Here is an 18,811-nt window from a genome sequence, read left to right on the forward strand (position 1 = left end):
AGCTCTCCCCCACCACAGCTCTCCCCCACCACAGCTCTCCCCCACCACAGCTCTCCCCACCACAGCTCCCCCCCACCACCACAGCTCTCCCCACCACAGCTCTCCCCCACCACAGCTCCCCCCACCACAGCTCTCCCCCACCACGTATACCACCACCACCACCCCACCCCCACCACCACCACTCCTCGAGCCCCTGCAATTCCAATCGCGCCGCTCCCCAAACCCATAATTTCGCTGGCACAGCAAAATTGCTACGCGGTGCCAGTAATAAACTTGTTTTGAGGTTTTTATTTCGATTTCTTTTGTACATTTTTTTTCAGCCAAATTTCCTCTCGCCGAGTGGTTTCCCCTGCGCCGCGCTGATATTACTATTCGTCGTAGTCGAAGACACAACCACCCCCACCAGGACACGCACGCTCACAGCTGCTCGTGAGAGCTATGCAACCATTAAGCATCGACAAGACCCCCTCCCACAGCCCCGTCCAAAAGCTCCCCGCGATCCACCAAAGACGATTCCGGCGATCCGTCAAAAAAACAAATCCCCCCCCCTTTGTTTGCTCTGCGACCGTGGCGAGAATTCAGACGGGCCAGGTCCACGTGGTTTATTTATGCTCGCTCCCCACCATTTGGAATGTGGAATTTTCCGCCCGCCGGTTCTACGAGGGCCGAGTAGACCGCGCGAGAAAACGAGGCGGTAAAAGAATCCGGGCACGAGGGATCGTTACTCAAAAAGAAAAAAATAAAGCCCCAAGAGCAGTTGCTAGGGAGCATGTCACCACACCGAACTGCACCATCCAATTAGCTGCCAAGAAGACAACCCTCAAGCAACATGGCCACCACGATGTCCCACCCCCCATGCAAGATGGCTGATGAGAAATTCCCCCCCCCCATCTCAACATGGCCACCACGATGTCCCCCCGCGCAACATGGCCGCCACGATGTCCCCCACGCAACATGGCCGCCACGATGTCCCCCACGCAAGATGGTCGGCCTCACACAGCACGGATGCGAAGGCGAAATGTTACCAATTAAAAAATAATCGAAGGCGCATCCCCCCGCAACTGCTCCCTCACCCCCCCTGCTGGCGGAAGGGCCTCCCGCCAGAGGGGCCTCTGTTAGACGGGGGGGGGGGGGGCAATTTTGGCCTTCTCTCTTCCACGCTGGCCAAAACACCATCCTGGAAAGAGTGTTGACAGTAACCCATACTAAAGCTAAAGTGGTTTATGTTTTTTTTATATTTCACCGGCTGAGGCCCAACTGAGCTCGAGAGCTTTTTATTTTTATTTAAGACGCTACCTGGGCCACAAGTGGATGAGCTCAACCGGAGTGGCTTGTCACCACGCGGTGAAAATTAACGCTCGATGCCGATTGTAAATGTGGCTAAGGGAACGACCGGACATGAATCCGTGCGATCATCACGGCGGGGGTGGATGGGAGAGGGAGGGAGGGGGGTGGGTTGTGGTGTGTGGAAGAGAGAGAGAGAGAGACGCAGACTCCAAATATACAGCAGGCATCGTCAGGTTCGGGATCGAACCGACGACCTCCTCGTATACCCGGGCGAGGGAGATAACATCAAGCCCTCTCTGCCAGTCGACTTCACCGGCCGGCCGGCCGGACAGCAGCGGCGGTGGGGTCGGAACCCGGGGTGAGACTCAACTCCGACGTGCCGTGTCCAGGAGACGGAGTCGAAACCCGGGGGTGGGTGGGAGACTTGCGGTGGCAGTTCTCCGCATAATCAAACGGCGATCGTCGCCAAGCGGATATCAACGGCCATCCATCCCCTACCACCCCCCCAAACAGAACTTTAACTCTTACAAAATCCAGCGCACGTCACGGCCGATCCTGCGACGCTGCAAACGGAGCGCGTGCTGGGGGAAATTCCACATTCCCACGGTGGGGGAGCAGGTGGGGGAGCCCTTTGCCTGTCCCATCAGGTGGCGGGGGGGGGGGGGGGGAGCGCCGTGAAACGAACGGCGACTGCCGGGCAGTGTCATCATCGTCGTCGTCGTCGTCATCATCACCGTCAAATAAAAGCCAGAAGGAAAAAAAACACAGCCCGGAATGCACGACCCCTTGAGAGTCTCCAGTCTCGGACGCCCGTCTACCTGTGAAATGTCGTGACCGGTACACGCGCAAGGGGGCGGGGGGGTCATGTGGGGAGTGGGGGGGGGAGGTGGGGGAGGTCGGAGACACGTGGGAAGCAACATTGTTCAGTTAACCCACGCCAACCCCAACCCCGTGACTGCACACGCACAAGGGGACGGGGTAAATACCAATGCAAAAAGCGGAGCGCGTGCACACGCGCGCGCACGCCATGCGTACACACGTACATGTGTACACGTGTGTACGCGTATACACGTGTACGCGGGAAGGAAACGGCCGAGCTGCTTCGTGTCGCGACTATTCTCGGGCAGCGATCGCCGCTGCGATCAGTCGGGGTGACCGCGGCTCGACCTCCGGCTGGAGTCCACCCGCACCGCTGCACCCTGTAGCCGTAGCCGCGGTAGCGGCGGCAGCGGCAGCGGCAGGGGGTCTCTGTTTGAACCGCGAGCCGAGCGGCGGCGATTCCGTCCTCGTCCTCTTTTTCACCGTCGTTCGTGGAGCAGCGCGGCGATCCGAGAGGATGGTGACAGCGAAAACGTGAGCGGAGGCGATTGTATTTTCCCTCTCTCTCTCTCTCCGTGTCTCTCTCTGTGTCTCTCTCTCCGTGTCTCTCTCTCCGTGTCTCTCTCTCTCCCCGTCGTCTTTCCTCTCTGCTAAACGTCGTGGTGCGGGCAAAACAACGCACGCTGTGTGTGTGTGTGTGCCTGTGCGTGATCGGTCACCGCGTGTGTGTGTGTCTGTGCGCACAATCGGCCGCTGTGTATGTTCGTGTGATCGGCCGCTGTGTCTGCGTGCTCCCTCCAGTCTCGTGGCGACGACTCCCTCCCGCCAACGCCGGCGATCCCCACCGCGGTGAGCGCGGAGGGTGGGGGGGGGGAAGGCCGTCGCCGCCGTCGTGATGATGATGACGACGACGAAGATGACGACGATGAACATTTTTAAATAAATGTCGTCGCTCCGTCGCAAGCCGGCCGGAGACGCGGAGAGGAGCAAGGAGGAGTTCAAGGAGGGGGGTCGCGTGCCCCCCCCCGCCCCCCCGAGCCGAGCCAGGCCGACCGCGGCGCCACACATCCATCCGACCTCCAGCTTTGCGCGAGGGGCGTTCCAAGGTTCAGAAAGTTCCCCCCCGGCATCCGCGACCCAACCCACGCACACACGGTCCACTCTGGCCCGGTCACTGCGAAGCGTTGGCCCACCGTCGATCCGTGACGCTCGCCACGCGGAGGAGCAGTGGGTGGGGGGGACGTGGTGGGGGGAAGTGGTGGGGGGAAGCGGTGGGGGGGGGGGGGGCGCACGGTGGGGGGGGGGCGACCGCCGCGTCCCGTTGTGAAGACGTCGAGCGACTGACCGCCGCCATCGTTACCGTCGCCGCCATCTCCGTGTGGCGTGGGGGAGCAATGGGGAGGCGGTCACCGTGATGCCGGCGGTGGTGCCGCCGGCGGCGGCGATAGTGGCGGTAGCAGTGGTGGCGGTAGGGGAGTTGGCAGTGGTGGTAGCAGTGGTTGTAGTGGTGGTGGCGGCGGTGGTGTTGGTGGCGGTGGTGGTGTTGGTGGTGGCGGCGGTGGTGTTGGTGGTGGCGGCGGTGGTGGTGTTGGTGGTGGTGGCGGCGGTGGTGGTGGTGGTGGCGGTGGTGTTGGTGGTGGTGGTAGTGGTGGTGGCGGCGGTGGTGTTGGTGGTGGTGTTGGTGGCGGCGGTGGTGTTGGTGGTGGTGGTGGTGGTGTTGGTGGTGGCAGCGGTAGCAGTGGTTGTGGTGTCGGTGGCGTCAAGTGATAAAAGGGCGGGCAAAATAAAAACAAAATAATAATAAACAACACGGTTACATTAATATATATATAAAAAAGCTAAGTCTAAGGTTTAAAATTAAAACGCTAACCAACAAAACCGGAACACACAACAGGCGAGGTCGAAGGGGGCTGACCTGGAACCCGTCGCTTAACTCAACGGGGAGGGGGGTGAGGGGGGATGTGGGGGGGGGGGGGAGGGGCAGGGGTTGGCGATCCACGCAGAGATTCCTGCAAGAGTCCCCGGGCTACGGGGGCACGGTGGGTGGGTGGGTGGGGGGGGGGGGGGGGCGGCACTGTACAGTGCTGGCAGCACAGCAACATCTATCCACCCGTACGGAATCCGAAATTCATCCGTGCGGAATTCCCGCAAAAGGCCGGGGGGAGAGGGGGTGGCGGCGGCGGTTCTCCTGGATGCCGGGGGAAACCGCGACACGCATGCCGTGCGTGTCGCGGTAAACATTTAGCGACGGGCCGCGACGAGGAGGCGGTGGACTCGCGTCACCGCACCGGCGCCCGCTCGCTCGCTCTCAACGCGGGGCGAGCGGTGAGGCCGCCCATTCCCTCCGGCTCCCTCCCTCCCTCCCACATCCCTCGTCATCTTCATCCACCGGATGGGCCAAGGCTTCAAAGCTCGACCGTCTTCATCTCTTCCTCCTTCCTACCAACCCCACCACCACCACCACCTCCTCCACCTCCTCCTCCTCCTCCTCGTCGTCGTCGTCGTGGTGGTGGTCGTCAGGGCAGCTCCTCCTGATCGCCGGCGACCCCCGCGCCGTGCTGCGCCTTGATGGGGCCCGTCCGTGCCGGCTTCCCGCGCGGCGGCAGTGGCCCCTGGTGAGCGGCGGCGGCGGCAGCGGCGTCGTCGGCGTCGTTGCCGCCGTCACCGCTTGGAGCGCCGGGGGCCGCCGCGGCGCCGTCGGCCGGGCAAGCGGCCAGCTGATCGTGGGTTTGTTCGGCGGTGGAGGAGGCCGGTGGCTGCGCTGCAGGCTTGCCCTGCTGATGGTGCTGCTGCTGCTGCTGCCCGGCGAAGAATTTCTGGGTCGACTGCAGAACCTCGGCTCGCTGCTTGGCCTGGGAGGAACGGACGGTGGAGAGGGGCAGAGAGACGGCGTCCGCACCGTGGCGTCACAACTACGATCGCCGCCGCCCCGTCGCCATCACCGCCATCACCAAACGGACCGTCGGGTGGCCAAGCACCGTGACCATCGACGGCACCGCCGCCGGCGCCGCCGCCGCGTGCCCACGGCGTGCCGACTGGCGTCGTCGCTCCGGCACAGGTTCGTGCGTCCGCTCGCGAGGCCGGGCCACGCTGGTGCCAGCGGGCCACAAGGGCGGCATCGTTGCCGGCTTCACCGTGGCGGCAGAGCGTGCGACGTTCGTCCGAAACCCCCCCCCTCTCTCACCTTCATCTCGCGCGGGTTGACGAACGGCGGCGGCGGCGACGGCGACACCGCCACCCGGCTGCCCACCGGCGCTAGCGCGGCCGCTTGCTCCTGCTGGCGCTCCTGCTGCTGGTGCTGAGCGGGGGGCAACGCCGCGGGCTGCTGACCGCCGGGCGGTCTGGTGAACCGGGCAGCGATGGAGCCGCCAGGCGGAGCCGACGACGGCGGCTGCTGCTGCTGCTGCGGCTGCGGCTGCGGCGCCGCCAGCGGCTGAGGCGTCGGCGGTGGCGGGCGCTGGATGGGCGCGGGGAAGGTGGTGCCCTGGGCGGGACGCACCGTCTGGCGCAGCAGCGCTGGCTGGGGCATGGCCTGCCATGCCGGGGGGAGGGGGGGGGCAGAGGGAGAGGGGGGGGGGCAGAGGGGGGGGGGAACACGCTTCGTTGGTTCAGGGATTGTCTGGGGATATCGCTGCCCCGACTGGGACTTTGGTTGCATCTCCCCGACCCCCACCCGCTGACACCCCCCCCACCCTAACCCCACCCCCGCTGACCCCTCCCCCCCACCCTAACCCTACCCCCGCTGACCCCCCCCCCCACCCTAACCCCACCCCCGCTGACCCCTCCCCCCCCGCCCTAACCCTACCCCCGCTGACCCCTCCCCCCCACCCTAACCCTACCCCCGCTGACCCCTCCCCCCCCCGCCCTGACCCTACCCCCGCTGACCCCACACACAAAGACAAATGTCCCCCCTCTCCGTCAGTAAAGCCTCTCGCAGGCCGTTTCGGGCAAGTGCTGTGAGCGAAAAGCCCTACGATGGGGGGGGGGAGGGGGGCGTGACCAGACCCACGCACGCCCGGCCGCCTTTGTCTCCCCGGTGGCGACGTCTGCACCACCGCACGAGGTACTCGCTCGATGCGGGTCGACCGAGGCGAGGGGGGAGGTGGGGGTGGGTGGGGGGGGGGTGGGGGGGGGGGGGGGGGTGTCCCCCGGCACCGGTTCACAGCCGCGGTGGGTTCACCTGCGTGGGGAGGTAGTGCGGGGGAAAGGGGGGGCCCCCCGACCCTCACGGCGCCGGCTCCCGGGTGCTTGGGGAAGCACGGTCGGGGGGCGGCCGTCGCCGGCGACCCGGCACCACCGGACGCCGTCACCGTCACCACCGCGCTTGTCTGCGGGGTCAGCCCGGCCGTCCTGGGGTGGGGGTGGGGGGTGGGGGGAGTTGGGGGGCAGAGGATCGAACGAGGTTATTCCCCTCCACGTTTCGGCAACATGCAGCGTTGAGGTTGTGTTGTTGTTGCTGTTGTTGTTGTTGTTGGATCGCCGTCCATGTCCACGTGATGACGGGGGCCACTCGCTCGGGCTATCACTTGTGGTGGCACGGGGTCGCTCGGGAGAGATAAGTTCACACCTTCAGTGGGGCTTTGCCCTGCGAGGATGGGGGGGGGGATGATTGAGTGTCGTATTTGCGAAGTGTCTAGGGTGATGTGTCTACCCGTCTTGTACGCTGCGCTGCTATCGCTGTGATTTGTGTAGCTTTGTTGTTGTTGTTGTAACATTCTTACCCCGTGCCCCGACTGGGACATCTGTTAAAAAAAAGAGCTTCATAGCTCATCGGACTACTCCAGGAGAAATATTCTCATTCTGACAGCATCGCAAACCACCGTCACCAGCGCCGTGATCACTCGCCCTCATCTCCACCGTCACCCGTCACAATCACCACCACCATCCATGATCACCATCACCATCATCAAAATCATCACCATCATGACCGTCGCGGTCACAATCACCACGTTATCACGGTCACGGTCACAATTGCCACCACCACAATCACGATCACCATCGCCGTCACGATCACCGTCACGAATGGCAGGATCGCAATCATCGCAATCGCCACCGTCGCCAACAGCAACGCAGCCACCACCCCACCACCGTCACCATCGCAGTCACCGCACACCTGAAGGTGCAGGAGGCCGGGCTGCCGAGGTTGGAGGAGCCCTGGTTGAGGTCCTCTCCCATTCGCTCCGGCTCCCCCAGCTGGTGACATAGAGAGCCACAGTCAGGGCGAGGATCGGGACGAAAGTCGGTCACACACAGGGTGAGCTTCAGGGGTGATAGTCAAGAGTCAGGGCCAGCACCATCGACGACGGGACTGTGGGAGACCCCAGGGCTCTCAAGGATCAGCGAGCTCCTCTCACACCGCGATCCACTCTCTCCTCTCTCTCGTACTCCTCTCCCCTACCGCCTGTCCCCCCCCCCGCCCCGTATGACCGCACGGGGGGAGGGGGGGGGCCCACACCTCCACTCACCTTGGCTGGCGACGCTGCTGCGCGGCTTCCAAACGGAGGCTGCGCCGGCTGGGAGGGCAGCAGAGTCGCCGGAGCAAGGGAGGTCTGGACGGACAAAGATCCACCACCCCACCCCCCCCCCGCCGTGTAGGCCTTAACAGAGCGTCCGGGGCAAGCGCTGTCAAGCGAACAGCAGCGCCTGTGAAGGCTGGCGGCGGAACAGGGGGTGCGCGGATGGGTGGCCCAGCACCGCGCCCGGCCGCCTTTGTCTCCCCCATCAAAGACGAGGATCCCCCCCCCCCCCCCCCCCCACAGAGCATCGGGCCAAGCGCTGTTACCCATTAGCACCTACGAAGGCCGGCACGGCACACGAAGGAGACGGATGGCCAGCACCACGCCCGGCCGCCAGCGACGACGTTTACTAGACACACATCGCACCGGGTACTCGTCTTGAGGCTGAGTCGACCTAGGTGGAGGCCCAGGACCGATTCGGATAATCGCCACCGGAGTTGGCCGTGGTGCGGGAATCGAACTCGGTCACAAACACACGCACACACTTGTCCATCTGTCTATCAAGCCATCGATCTTTTGTCTCCATCCGTCTCGTCTGTGTGTCCGCCTGCCCGTATGCGTCTCTGTATTGTATGGGATTCGGCCTGTGTGTGTCTGTGTGGCGTGTGTAGTGAGCGTCGCCGCTGGGGAGACAAAGGTGGCCGGGACGTGGCGCTGGCCACCCTGCCCTCTCTCATGTGCCATGGCGTCCTGCTGCTAGCTAACAGCACTTGCCCCAACGGTCTGTTAAAGGATATACGGGGGATCTATGTCTTTGTCTGTATGTGTTGGTCTCTGTATTTAAGAGTGTCTGCATGTCCGCGTGTCTGCATGTCCGCGTGTCTGCATGTCCGCGTGTCTGCATGTCCGTGTGTCTGCATGTCTGCGTGTCTGCATGTCCGTGTGTCTGCATGCCTGCGTGTCTGCATGTCTGCGTGTCTGCATGTCCGCGTGTCTGCATGTCCGCGTGTCTGCATGTCCGCGTGTCTGCCTCAGTGGTAGAGGCTTGCCTGATGCTGTAGGATGCCGCCTGGAGCCTGTGAAAACCCATTCTGCTTGTGTTGCTGATGATGTCCAGATGGAAACACAGTCTGGCATTCCTATGAGAACCGCAACCACCATCATCATCATCATCAAAACCACAACCCCCATCATCATGATAACCACAACCATTATCACAACTACCGCCACCGTCATCTCCAGCACTATCACCACCACCACCACAACCACCATCATCATAACCACAACCATTATCACACCTACCACCATCAGCATCATCATCACAACAACATACATAACCACAACCTTCATCACAACTACCACCACCACAATCATCACCAGCCATGACTACAATAACCACAACCAGCACCATCTTCAACACCAGCACCAACAACAACCACCACCACCACAATCATCATCATCATCATAACCATCATCACAACCACCGCCATCGTCACCACCCCTCTCCTCTCTCACGCTGGCACTCACCTGAGTCATGCCGTCACCAACCGGAGCTCCGTACAACACCGGCGGCGGTCCCGGCAACTTCCCTGGCACCACCTCACCAACCACAGGCACCGTCTGCTGCTGTTGCTGGTGGTGCTGCTGTTGCTGCTGTTGCTGCTGTTGCTGGTGGTGGTGCTGTTGCTGGTGCTGCTGCTGTTGCTGCTGCTGCTGCTGAAGATGCTGCTGCTGCTGAAGATGCTGCTGTTGCTGCTGCAGATGCTGCTGCTGCTGCAGGTGCTGCTGTTGCTGGAGGTGGTGCTGCTGCTGCTGCTGCAGGTGGTGCTGCGGCTGTAGTGGTGCAGCAAAAGTGGCGCTGTAAGCGTGAGGTTTCGCGGTGGTGCTGGTAGAGAAGAGAGCAGCTGGCGCTCCGCTCAGCACCACAGAGGCTGAGGGTGACTGCTGGTGCTGCTGCTGCTGATGCTGCTGCTGCTGATGCTGCTGCTGCTGTTGGTGCTGCTGATGCTGCTGATGGTGCTGCTGATGCAGGTTCCCTTGCAGGTAAGCCTGCTGTTGTGAACTAGGGACACACACAAGGGCAGAGTTGGTCATGGGGACCGTCAGGGCTCGGGGCAAAGTCAGGGCCGGCGCTGGCGTTAGGGGTCGGCGTCTGTGATTGGCCGAGCGGTGCCCCGACAAACCCATGACCTCTCTCTCCTCCGAGTTCGAGTTTCCTGCCACGGCCACCGACACGGGACCGAGACGATCTGTAACCCGCTTCAGTGGCGCCTCCCCTAGGTTGGCTCGGCCTTAAATCAGCCCCCCCCACCCCATCCTGCCTCCCCCCGCCCCTCCACTCCACCCCACCGGTGCGGTGTGTACAAAAACATCAGCGTCGGTGGGGAGCGGCGCTGCGCTACGACTCCGAGCTCCATTCCCCCATCGCGGCCGAGGGCACCGGCAAAATCTAAACCGGTGCGCACCGGGGAGACGGAGGGGGCGGGGTGGGGGGCTCGTAAGTCTCATCACCGGCCGCCCGCGTGCCGTGCCGTGCGGTGCGTTGCCGGCACTTGCCGCTAGAGGCTATCCGGTTGCGGGTGGGGGGGGGGTTGCGCGTCTTTGCCATTGTGCGAGCGGATACCGGAAGGGAGCGAGCGATCCGGTGAACACGTCCTGTGGTGGCGCCGGCGCCGCGAGCGACGCGTACACGGGGAACGCCACCTGCTGCACCGGTGGCGGCTGCGAGACGCACGCACGCAGACACGCAGACACGCACGCACACGCAGACACGCACGCACACGCAGACACGCAGACACGCACACACACAGCGACACGCACACACACGCAGACACGCACGCACACGCAGACACGCACGCACACGCAGACACGCAGACACGCACACACACAGCGACACGCACACACACGCAGACACGCACGCACACGCAGACACGCACGCACACGCAGACACGCACGCACACGCAGACACGCACACACACGCAGACACGCACGCACACGCAGACACGCACACACACACGCAGACACGCGCGCACACGCAGACACGCACACGCAGACACACGCACGCACACGCAGACATGCACACGCAGACACGCACGCACACGCAGACACGCACACACACGCAGACACGCACAGCGACACGCGCGCACACGCAGACACGCACGCACAGCAACACGCACACACACGCAGACACGCACGCACACGCAGACACACACACACACGCAGACACGCACGCAGACACGCAGACACGCACACACACGCAGACACGCACGCACACGCAGACACGCACGCACACGCAGACACGCACGCACACGCAGACACGCACGCACACGCAGACACGCACGCACACGCAGACACGCACGCGCAGACACGCACGCACACGCAGACACGCACGCACACGCAGACACGCACGCACACGCAGACACGCACACGCAGACACGCACGCACACGCAGACACACGCACGCACACGCAGACACACGCACGCACACGCAGACACACGCACGCACACGCAGACACGCACACACACGCAGACACGCACGCACACGCAGACACGCACGCACACGCAGACACGCACGCACACGCAGACACGCACGCACACGCAGACACGCACGCACACGCAGACACGCACACGCAGACACGCACGCACACGCAGACACGCACGCACACGCAGACACGCACGCACACGCAGACACGCACGCACACGCAGACACGCACGCACACGCAGACACGCACACGCAGACACGCACGCACACGCAGACCACGCACGCACACGCAGACACACGCACGCACACGCAGACACACGCACGCACACGCAGACACGCACACACACGCAGACACACGCACGCACACGCAGACACGCACGCACACGCAGACACGCACGCACACGCAGACACGCACACACAGCGACACGCACGCACAGCGACACACGCACGCACAGTGACACACGCACGCACACACAGACACGCACACACAGAGACACGCACGCACAGAGACACACACACGCAGACACGGCCATTGTGAACCAAGGGCCACGGGCAAACGCTCACTCACGGTCACTCTGCAGGAGAGAGGGAGAACATGCAAACTCCACTCACTCACTCACTCCTTCACCCTCACAAAGAGACAAACACACGACTTCACCGAACACTCACTAGCGCCCCCACCGCGGCGGCGCAGCGGCGTCACCTGAGAGAGCGCCGGCTGGAAGGACGCCGTCTGGCCCAGCGAGGGGGGCGGAGGGTGCAGGCGCGGCTGGGCCGTGAACAGGTGGCCCACGTTCATGTAGAACGCGGGGCCCCCGCAGACGACGCAAACACTGGGGGGGGGGGGGGGGGGGTGAGGGTGAGAGGGGGCGAGTATTGTGGGTGCACACTAACCCACAAGACGCGCACCACGCACACGCACCACTCGCACCACTCGCACCACACCACACCGCACACACACACACCGCTCTACACCGCGCACACACACACACCGCACACACACACGCCACACACACACCGCACACACACACCACACACACACACCGCACGCACACACACACCGCACGCACACACACACCGCACGCACACACACACACACGCACACACACCGCACACACACACCGCACACACACACACACACCGCACACACACACTGCACACACACACACACACCGCACACACACACCGCACACACACCGCACACACACACCACACACACACACACCGCACACACACACACACCGCACACACACACACACACCGCACACACACACCGCACACACACACCACACACACACCACACCGCACACACACACCACACACACACACACCGCACACACACACACACCGCACACCGCACACACACACACACACCGCACACACACACCACACACACACACACCACACACACACACACCACACACACCACACACACACACACCGCACACACCGCACACACACACACTGCACTCCCCACTCACCGGGCAGTGACGGCGGCGCCAGCGACGGCACCATCATGGGCCCGGCTCCCGCGCCAAACGGGCCGTACCCGGCCATCGTCGCGGCGCCACCGCCGCCGCCGCCGCCGCCGCCGCCGCCGCCGCCGCCGACCCCCACCGCCGCCGCTGCCGGGACAGTTGTGGGCGGCGGTTGTTGCGGCGGCGGAGGCTGCTGGCGCGGGTGGTGCGGTTGTGCCGTCGGCGCGAGCTGCTGGCGGTGGTGGTGGTGGTGTTGCAGGGGAGCGAGCGGGGGCGAGCGGGGGGCGGCGTGGGGGAGGCTGGGGGAGTTCTCCCACGCCTTGCGAGCAAACTCCATCTGCGGACACGAGCACACACACACACAGACACACACAAAGACAAAGATCCCACCCCCGTATAGCCTTCAACAGACTGTTGGGGCAAGTGCTGCTAGCGACCGCCTATGAAGGCCGGCCCTGCGGCACACGTGGGGGGGTGGGCGGCCAGCACCACGCCCGACCGCCTTTGTCTCCCCGGTGGCGATGTTGGCACACGCACAGGCACACGCATACCCGCTCACTCACCCACCCACCACTCAATCAATCACGCACCCACAATCACACGTCACCTCGCCCACACTTTCACTAAAACCCACACAACTGATCCCAACGCCGCTCTGCATCTTTGAAGCTTTCGTGACTGCAGGAATCCATAATCGTAAAGTCGCACGCACACACGCGCACACGTACACGTGCACGTACACGTACAGCAGCAGCCATCACTCGGCAGTAAGTGACGGTGACATCGCAACAGCGCTTTTGCCAAGCGAGCTTCACTTTGAGGCCAATTGAATTGTCTGCAGCTCGCCGGCAGAAGGTCACGGGGACGGAGCCCGGGTGCCCAATGGGTTAACCGACTCGACATGAGTGGCTGATGCACCACCTGTGCTTGCCCACTGCTGCCAACTCGCTGCGCTGTATCCCCTCCCGGCGCTCCGCTCGTTGTTGCGAGCGTCGCTCCTTCGCCCCTCCGCTGCTGTTGGGGGGGGGGCGCGACTGCCTCCAGCGCCCAGTAGCGTCCTTCACGAGCCTCCTCCTGCTCCTCCTCCTCCTCCACAGAGGCCGATCTTGACACCGCCGGCACCGGTAGCCACAAGCGTCCGTCATGAGGTCATCATCAGGTCAATGACGGACGCCTGCGTCGAGCCCGAAACGTCGCCATTTATTTTACTTGATACCTACGTGATGGCTTGACCCGAGATAACCAAAAGGAGTGACGATCACATAATGGCACCAACACCGGGGTGACGCAAACGCTCGCGCTCCCCACCAGCGCCCTACTCCGTGTCCCCCCCGGTCACCTTGAGCGTGAGGTCGGCGGTGGCTGGAGAGTCGTGGGCGAGGTCAGAGCGCAAACCTCCGGGACGCGACGTCGACACCCCGGGCAGCGTCACCTGCAACGCACAAAGACAAAGGTTCCCCCACGTAGCCTTCAACCGACCGTCGGGGCAAGTGCTGTTTGCGAGCAGTGGCGCCCGTGAAGGAGGGGAGGGGGTGGGGGGGGTGGTGTGGTCAGAGTGAAGCCCGGCTTCGCCCCCCCCCCCTCGTGAGTCTCTCCCCCCCCCCCCCGCCCGCGTCTCTCCCCCCCCCGCACGTCTCCATCGTACCCTGGGCCCCAGGCTCTCGGCTGCAGACAGCCCAGACCCCGTCTTCACGTCTTCCGAAGACGCGAATCCCGGACTCTGCGCGACGAGACACGGGCAACACCACGCCCGACCGCGTTTGTCTCCCCAGTAGCGATGTTTACACACTGCACCAGGTACTCATTTCAGGCCGAGTCGACCTAGGGGAGGCTCAGGACCGGTTCAGATAATCATCTGGTCGTGAGCAGGAGGTTCGTAGCGCAAGCGCGCTAACCGCGACACTACCGCTCCCCACCTCACACACAACTCACACACCACACACACCCCACACCACACACACACCCACACAAACACCCCACAACTCACACACCACACACACACCCCACAACTCACACACCACACACACACCCCACAACTCACACACCACACACACACCCCACAACTCACACCACCACCACACACCCCACAACTCACACCCACACACACACACAACCCACAACCACACACCCCACAACACACACCACCACACACACACCCCACAACTCACACACCACACACACACCCCACAACTCACACACCACACACACACCCCACAACTCACACACCACACACACACCCCACAACTCACACACCACACACACACCCCACAACTCACACACACCACACACACACCCCCACAACTCACACACCACACACACACACCCCACACACACACACACACACACACACCCACAACTCACACACCACACACACACACCCCACAACTCACACACACACACACACTCACACTCACACACCACACACACTCACACACACACACCCACAACTCACACACACACCCCCACAACACACACACACACACCCCACAACTCACACACACACACACCCCACATCTCACACACACACCCACACACACACACACCCCACAACTCCACACACACACACACACACACACACACACCCCACTCACACACACACCCCACAACTCACACACACACACCCCACAACTCACACACACACCCCACAACACACACACACCCCACAACTCACACACACACCCCACAACTCACACACACACCCCACAACTCACACACAAACACACTCCACAACTCACACACACACACACTCACACACACACCCACAACTCACACACACACACCCCACAACTCACACACACACCACAACTCACACACACACACCACAACTCACACACACACACCACAACACACACACACACACCACAACTCACACACACACACACACTCACACACACACCACACTCACACACACAACACAACTCACACACACACCACAACACACACACACACACAACTCACACACACACCCCACAACTCACACACACACACCCCCACACTCACACACACACCCACAACTCACACACCAACACCCACAACTCACACACACACACACACACACACACACACACACACCCACAACCACACACACACACACTTCACAACTCACACACACACCCACAACCACACACACACCCACACTCACACACACACACCCCACAACTCACACACACACACCCCACAACTCACACACACAAACACCCTACAACTCACACACACCCCACAACTCACACACACACACCACTCCACACTCACACACACACACACAACTCACACACACACACACCCCACAACTCACACACACACACCCCACAACTCACACACACACACACAACTCACACACACACACACCCCACACACTCACACACACACACACCCCACAACTCACACACACACAACACCACACACACACACCCAACTCACACACACACACACACCCACACAACTCACACACACACCCCACAACTCACACACAACACACACACTCACACACACACACACCCCACACTCACACACACACACCCACACACACACACACCACACCACAACACACACACACACACCCACACACACACACACACACACCCCACAACTCACACACACCCCAGACACACACACACACCCCACAACTCACACACACACACCGCACAACTCACACACACCACCACAACTCACACACACACCACACAACTCACACACACACACACTCACACACACACACCCCACAACTCACACACACACACACCCCACAACTCACACACACACACTCCACAACTCACACACCCCACAACACCACACACCCCACAACTCACACACACACCCTACAACTCACACACACACACACACCCTACAACTCACACACACACACCCTACAACTCACACACACACACACCCCACAACTCACACTCACACACACCCCACAACTCACACACACACACACCCCACAACTCACACACACACCCCACAACTCACACACACCCCACAAATCACACATACCCCACAACTCACACACACACACACCTCACAACTCACACACACACACCCCACAATTCACACACACACACACCCCACAACTCACACACACAAACACCCCACAATTCACACACACACACCCCACAACTCACACACACACCACACAACTCACACACACAAACACCCCACACACTCACACACACCACAACTCACACACACACCCCACAAATCACACACACACCCCACAACTCACACACACACACCCCCCCCAGAAAACTCACACCAGACAACTCACACACAGACTCGCGCACACACAACCAACACCACTACCGACGTTGGGCTGCCAAAGGTGCCGGAAACGCCCGCTCTCCGCGGTGCTTGTGCCGGCCCAGGTGCACGCGCACCTTGAACACGGGCGGGTGTGTGGCGCCGCTAGGCCCGTGCCCTCCGCCGTCGGCGCCAGCTGCGTGCGGAGTCCTCTCCGGCCTCCGCTGGCGCAGCCAGCGCTCCTTGCCGATGGGGCCAGGCCGGTGCTCCCCCGCGGAGGGCCCCCCCCCTCCCGTGACCCCCCCCACGCCGGCGCCGCCGGCCAGCGCCACACGCACCGCCTCGCCCAGCTGGCAGCGAGCAGGAGAGGGGGAGGAGGGGGGGGGGGGCGGTCACACACCCGCTCGCTCGCCCGCCCGCCCGCCTGCCCGCCCATCCACAACTCAGTCACCTACCTGCCCACCCACTCGGCCCACCAACCAACCCACCCACCACCAATTCAATCACCCACCTACTCGCTCACTCAATTACTCGCTCACTCCATCCCCCACCCACCAAAACACCCACCCACTCAACCACCCAACCACCTACCCACCCACCCACTCATTAGCTCACCCACTCAATTACTCGCTCACTTAATCCCCCACCGACCAAACCACCTACCCACTCACTCACCCATTAACTCACCCACAACCACCCGCTCACTCACTCACCTACTCACTCACCCACTCACTAAACCGTTCATTCACTCACCCACTCAATTACTTGCTCACTCAATCCCCCACCCACCCTACCACCTTCCCACCCACTCATGAGCTCACCCACTCAATTATAAGCTCACTCAATCCCCCACCCACCCACTCTCCGACCCACTCTCCGACCCACCCACCCACTCACCCACCCACTCACTCACCCATCCACCCACTCACCCACCCACCTCTCGAGCGTCTCCTCCGAGAGCCCCCGTCACCATCGCCGCTCTCTGCTCCTTGGCTTCGGGCAGAGCGGATGAGGAGGCGGACGAGGAGGTGGTGGACACCGGAGCCGACGCCGACGCCGATGCCGTCGACGAGGTTGAGGATGAGGACGAGGAGTTGGAATCGTCCGAGCTACTGGCCGATGCTGGGGCACTCACTGACGAGGTGGAAAAGAAGGAAGAGGTCGAAGATGACGATGATGACGAGGAGGAGGTGGAGGCGGCGTGCGGCGGCGGTGCCGTCGGCGAGAAGGCTGCCGTTGGCATCCCCCGCGTGACGGCCGCCAATTCACCACTACGCTCTCGTGCCAGGCTAGGTGCACCTCGAGGCCATCGCGTGAGCGAATGAGCGGGTGAGTGAACGACGAGCGGGTGAAGGGGTGGGCGAGTGAATGGGTGGGCGAGTGAAGGGGCGAGTGAATGAGGGGGGGGGTGGGTGGGTGAATGAATGAGCGAATGAGTGGGTGAGCGAATGAGTGTGTGAGTGAATGGGCGAGTTGAGTGATTGAGAGGGAGACTGAATGGGCGACTGAGTGAGCGGGCGAGCGAGTGATAGCAAGTTTGTGAATGAACGAGGGAAGACTGTATTCCACCCCCCCCCCCACACCTCCCCCCACACCTCCCCCCACACCTCCCCCCACACCTCACCCCACACCTCCCCCCCCCACCTCTCCCCATGTTTCCCCCCCCACGTCCCCCCCCCAGACCTTGCCACCCCCCCACGTCCTCCCCCCCAACACCTCCCCCTCCCACGTCCCCCCCCCCCCAACACCTCCCCCCCACACCTCCTCCCCCCCCACGTCCCCCCCCCCACACCTCCCCCTCCCACGTGCCCCCACCAGGAGACTTGGCGGTCCCATAGGGTGAGCTGCGCTGTGAGGAGTTGGCCGACGATCCGTGCGAGTCCATGCTGAGGTCCACGCCGCTGTCGTGCTGGCTCGCTCGTGGCATCTGGGGGAGACAAAGGCGGACGGGAACGGTGGGGGGGCGGGGGGGGGGGCTGAACGATTTGGCGAAGATATTTCATCGCGATTTTTCTGACAGGTATTGCGATTTAATTTGCGATTATATTTTTTCAA

General features: G+C 62.5%; 2 protein-coding genes across 2 annotated transcripts in view; both read right to left on the reverse strand.

Annotated features, from left to right (window-relative positions):
* Window positions 1-268: 268 nt before the first annotated feature.
* On the reverse strand, window positions 269-6,406 carry LOC142907080 (uncharacterized). Its single transcript, XM_076056081.1, has 3 exons — window positions 6,287-6,406; window positions 5,291-5,638; window positions 269-4,958 (listed from the first exon to the last, which is right to left on the reverse strand). Exons 2-3 carry the CDS (start codon window positions 5,633-5,635, stop codon window positions 4,623-4,625), a joined length of 681 nt encoding a protein of 226 aa, XP_075912196.1. The 5' UTR covers window positions 5,636-5,638; window positions 6,287-6,406; the 3' UTR covers window positions 269-4,622.
* Window positions 6,407-10,185: 3,779 nt separating this feature from the next.
* The window catches only part of LOC116958267 (uncharacterized), a 55,340-nt gene continuing 46,714 nt past the window's right edge, over window positions 10,186-18,811 (reverse strand). The window contains exons 32-39 of the mRNA XM_076056185.1: window positions 18,572-18,683; window positions 17,694-17,890; window positions 16,894-17,106; window positions 14,166-14,240; window positions 13,860-13,952; window positions 12,524-12,857; window positions 11,746-11,875; window positions 10,186-10,283 (exon numbers count right to left, since the gene is read on the reverse strand). Of these exons, the coding sequence (XP_075912300.1) occupies window positions 11,838-11,875; window positions 12,524-12,857; window positions 13,860-13,952; window positions 14,166-14,240; window positions 16,894-17,106; window positions 17,694-17,890; window positions 18,572-18,683 (1,062 nt within the window). The 3' untranslated portion in view covers window positions 10,186-10,283; window positions 11,746-11,837. The remainder of the gene's footprint in view (window positions 10,284-11,745; window positions 11,876-12,523; window positions 12,858-13,859; window positions 13,953-14,165; window positions 14,241-16,893; window positions 17,107-17,693; window positions 17,891-18,571; window positions 18,684-18,811) is intronic.

This window comes from Petromyzon marinus, chromosome 74 (assembly GCF_048934315.1).
Source record: "Petromyzon marinus isolate PM22_M1 ecotype Great Lakes invasive population chromosome 74, UKy_Petmar_22M1.pri1.0, whole genome shotgun sequence".
Lineage (NCBI taxonomy): Eukaryota > Metazoa > Chordata > Hyperoartia > Petromyzontiformes > Petromyzontidae > Petromyzon > Petromyzon marinus.

Bases quoted from the DNA above. Each gene is read 5' to 3' on its own strand.
- LOC142907080 (XM_076056081.1), bottom strand. From the start codon at position 5,635: ATGCCCCAGCCAGCGCTGCTGCGCCAGACGGTGCGTCCCGCCCAGGGC. The intron at 4,959-5,290 runs GTGAGAGAGGGG...CGTTCCTCCCAG, and splicing joins TCAACCCGCGCGAGATGAAG to GCCAAGCAGCGAGCCGAGGT.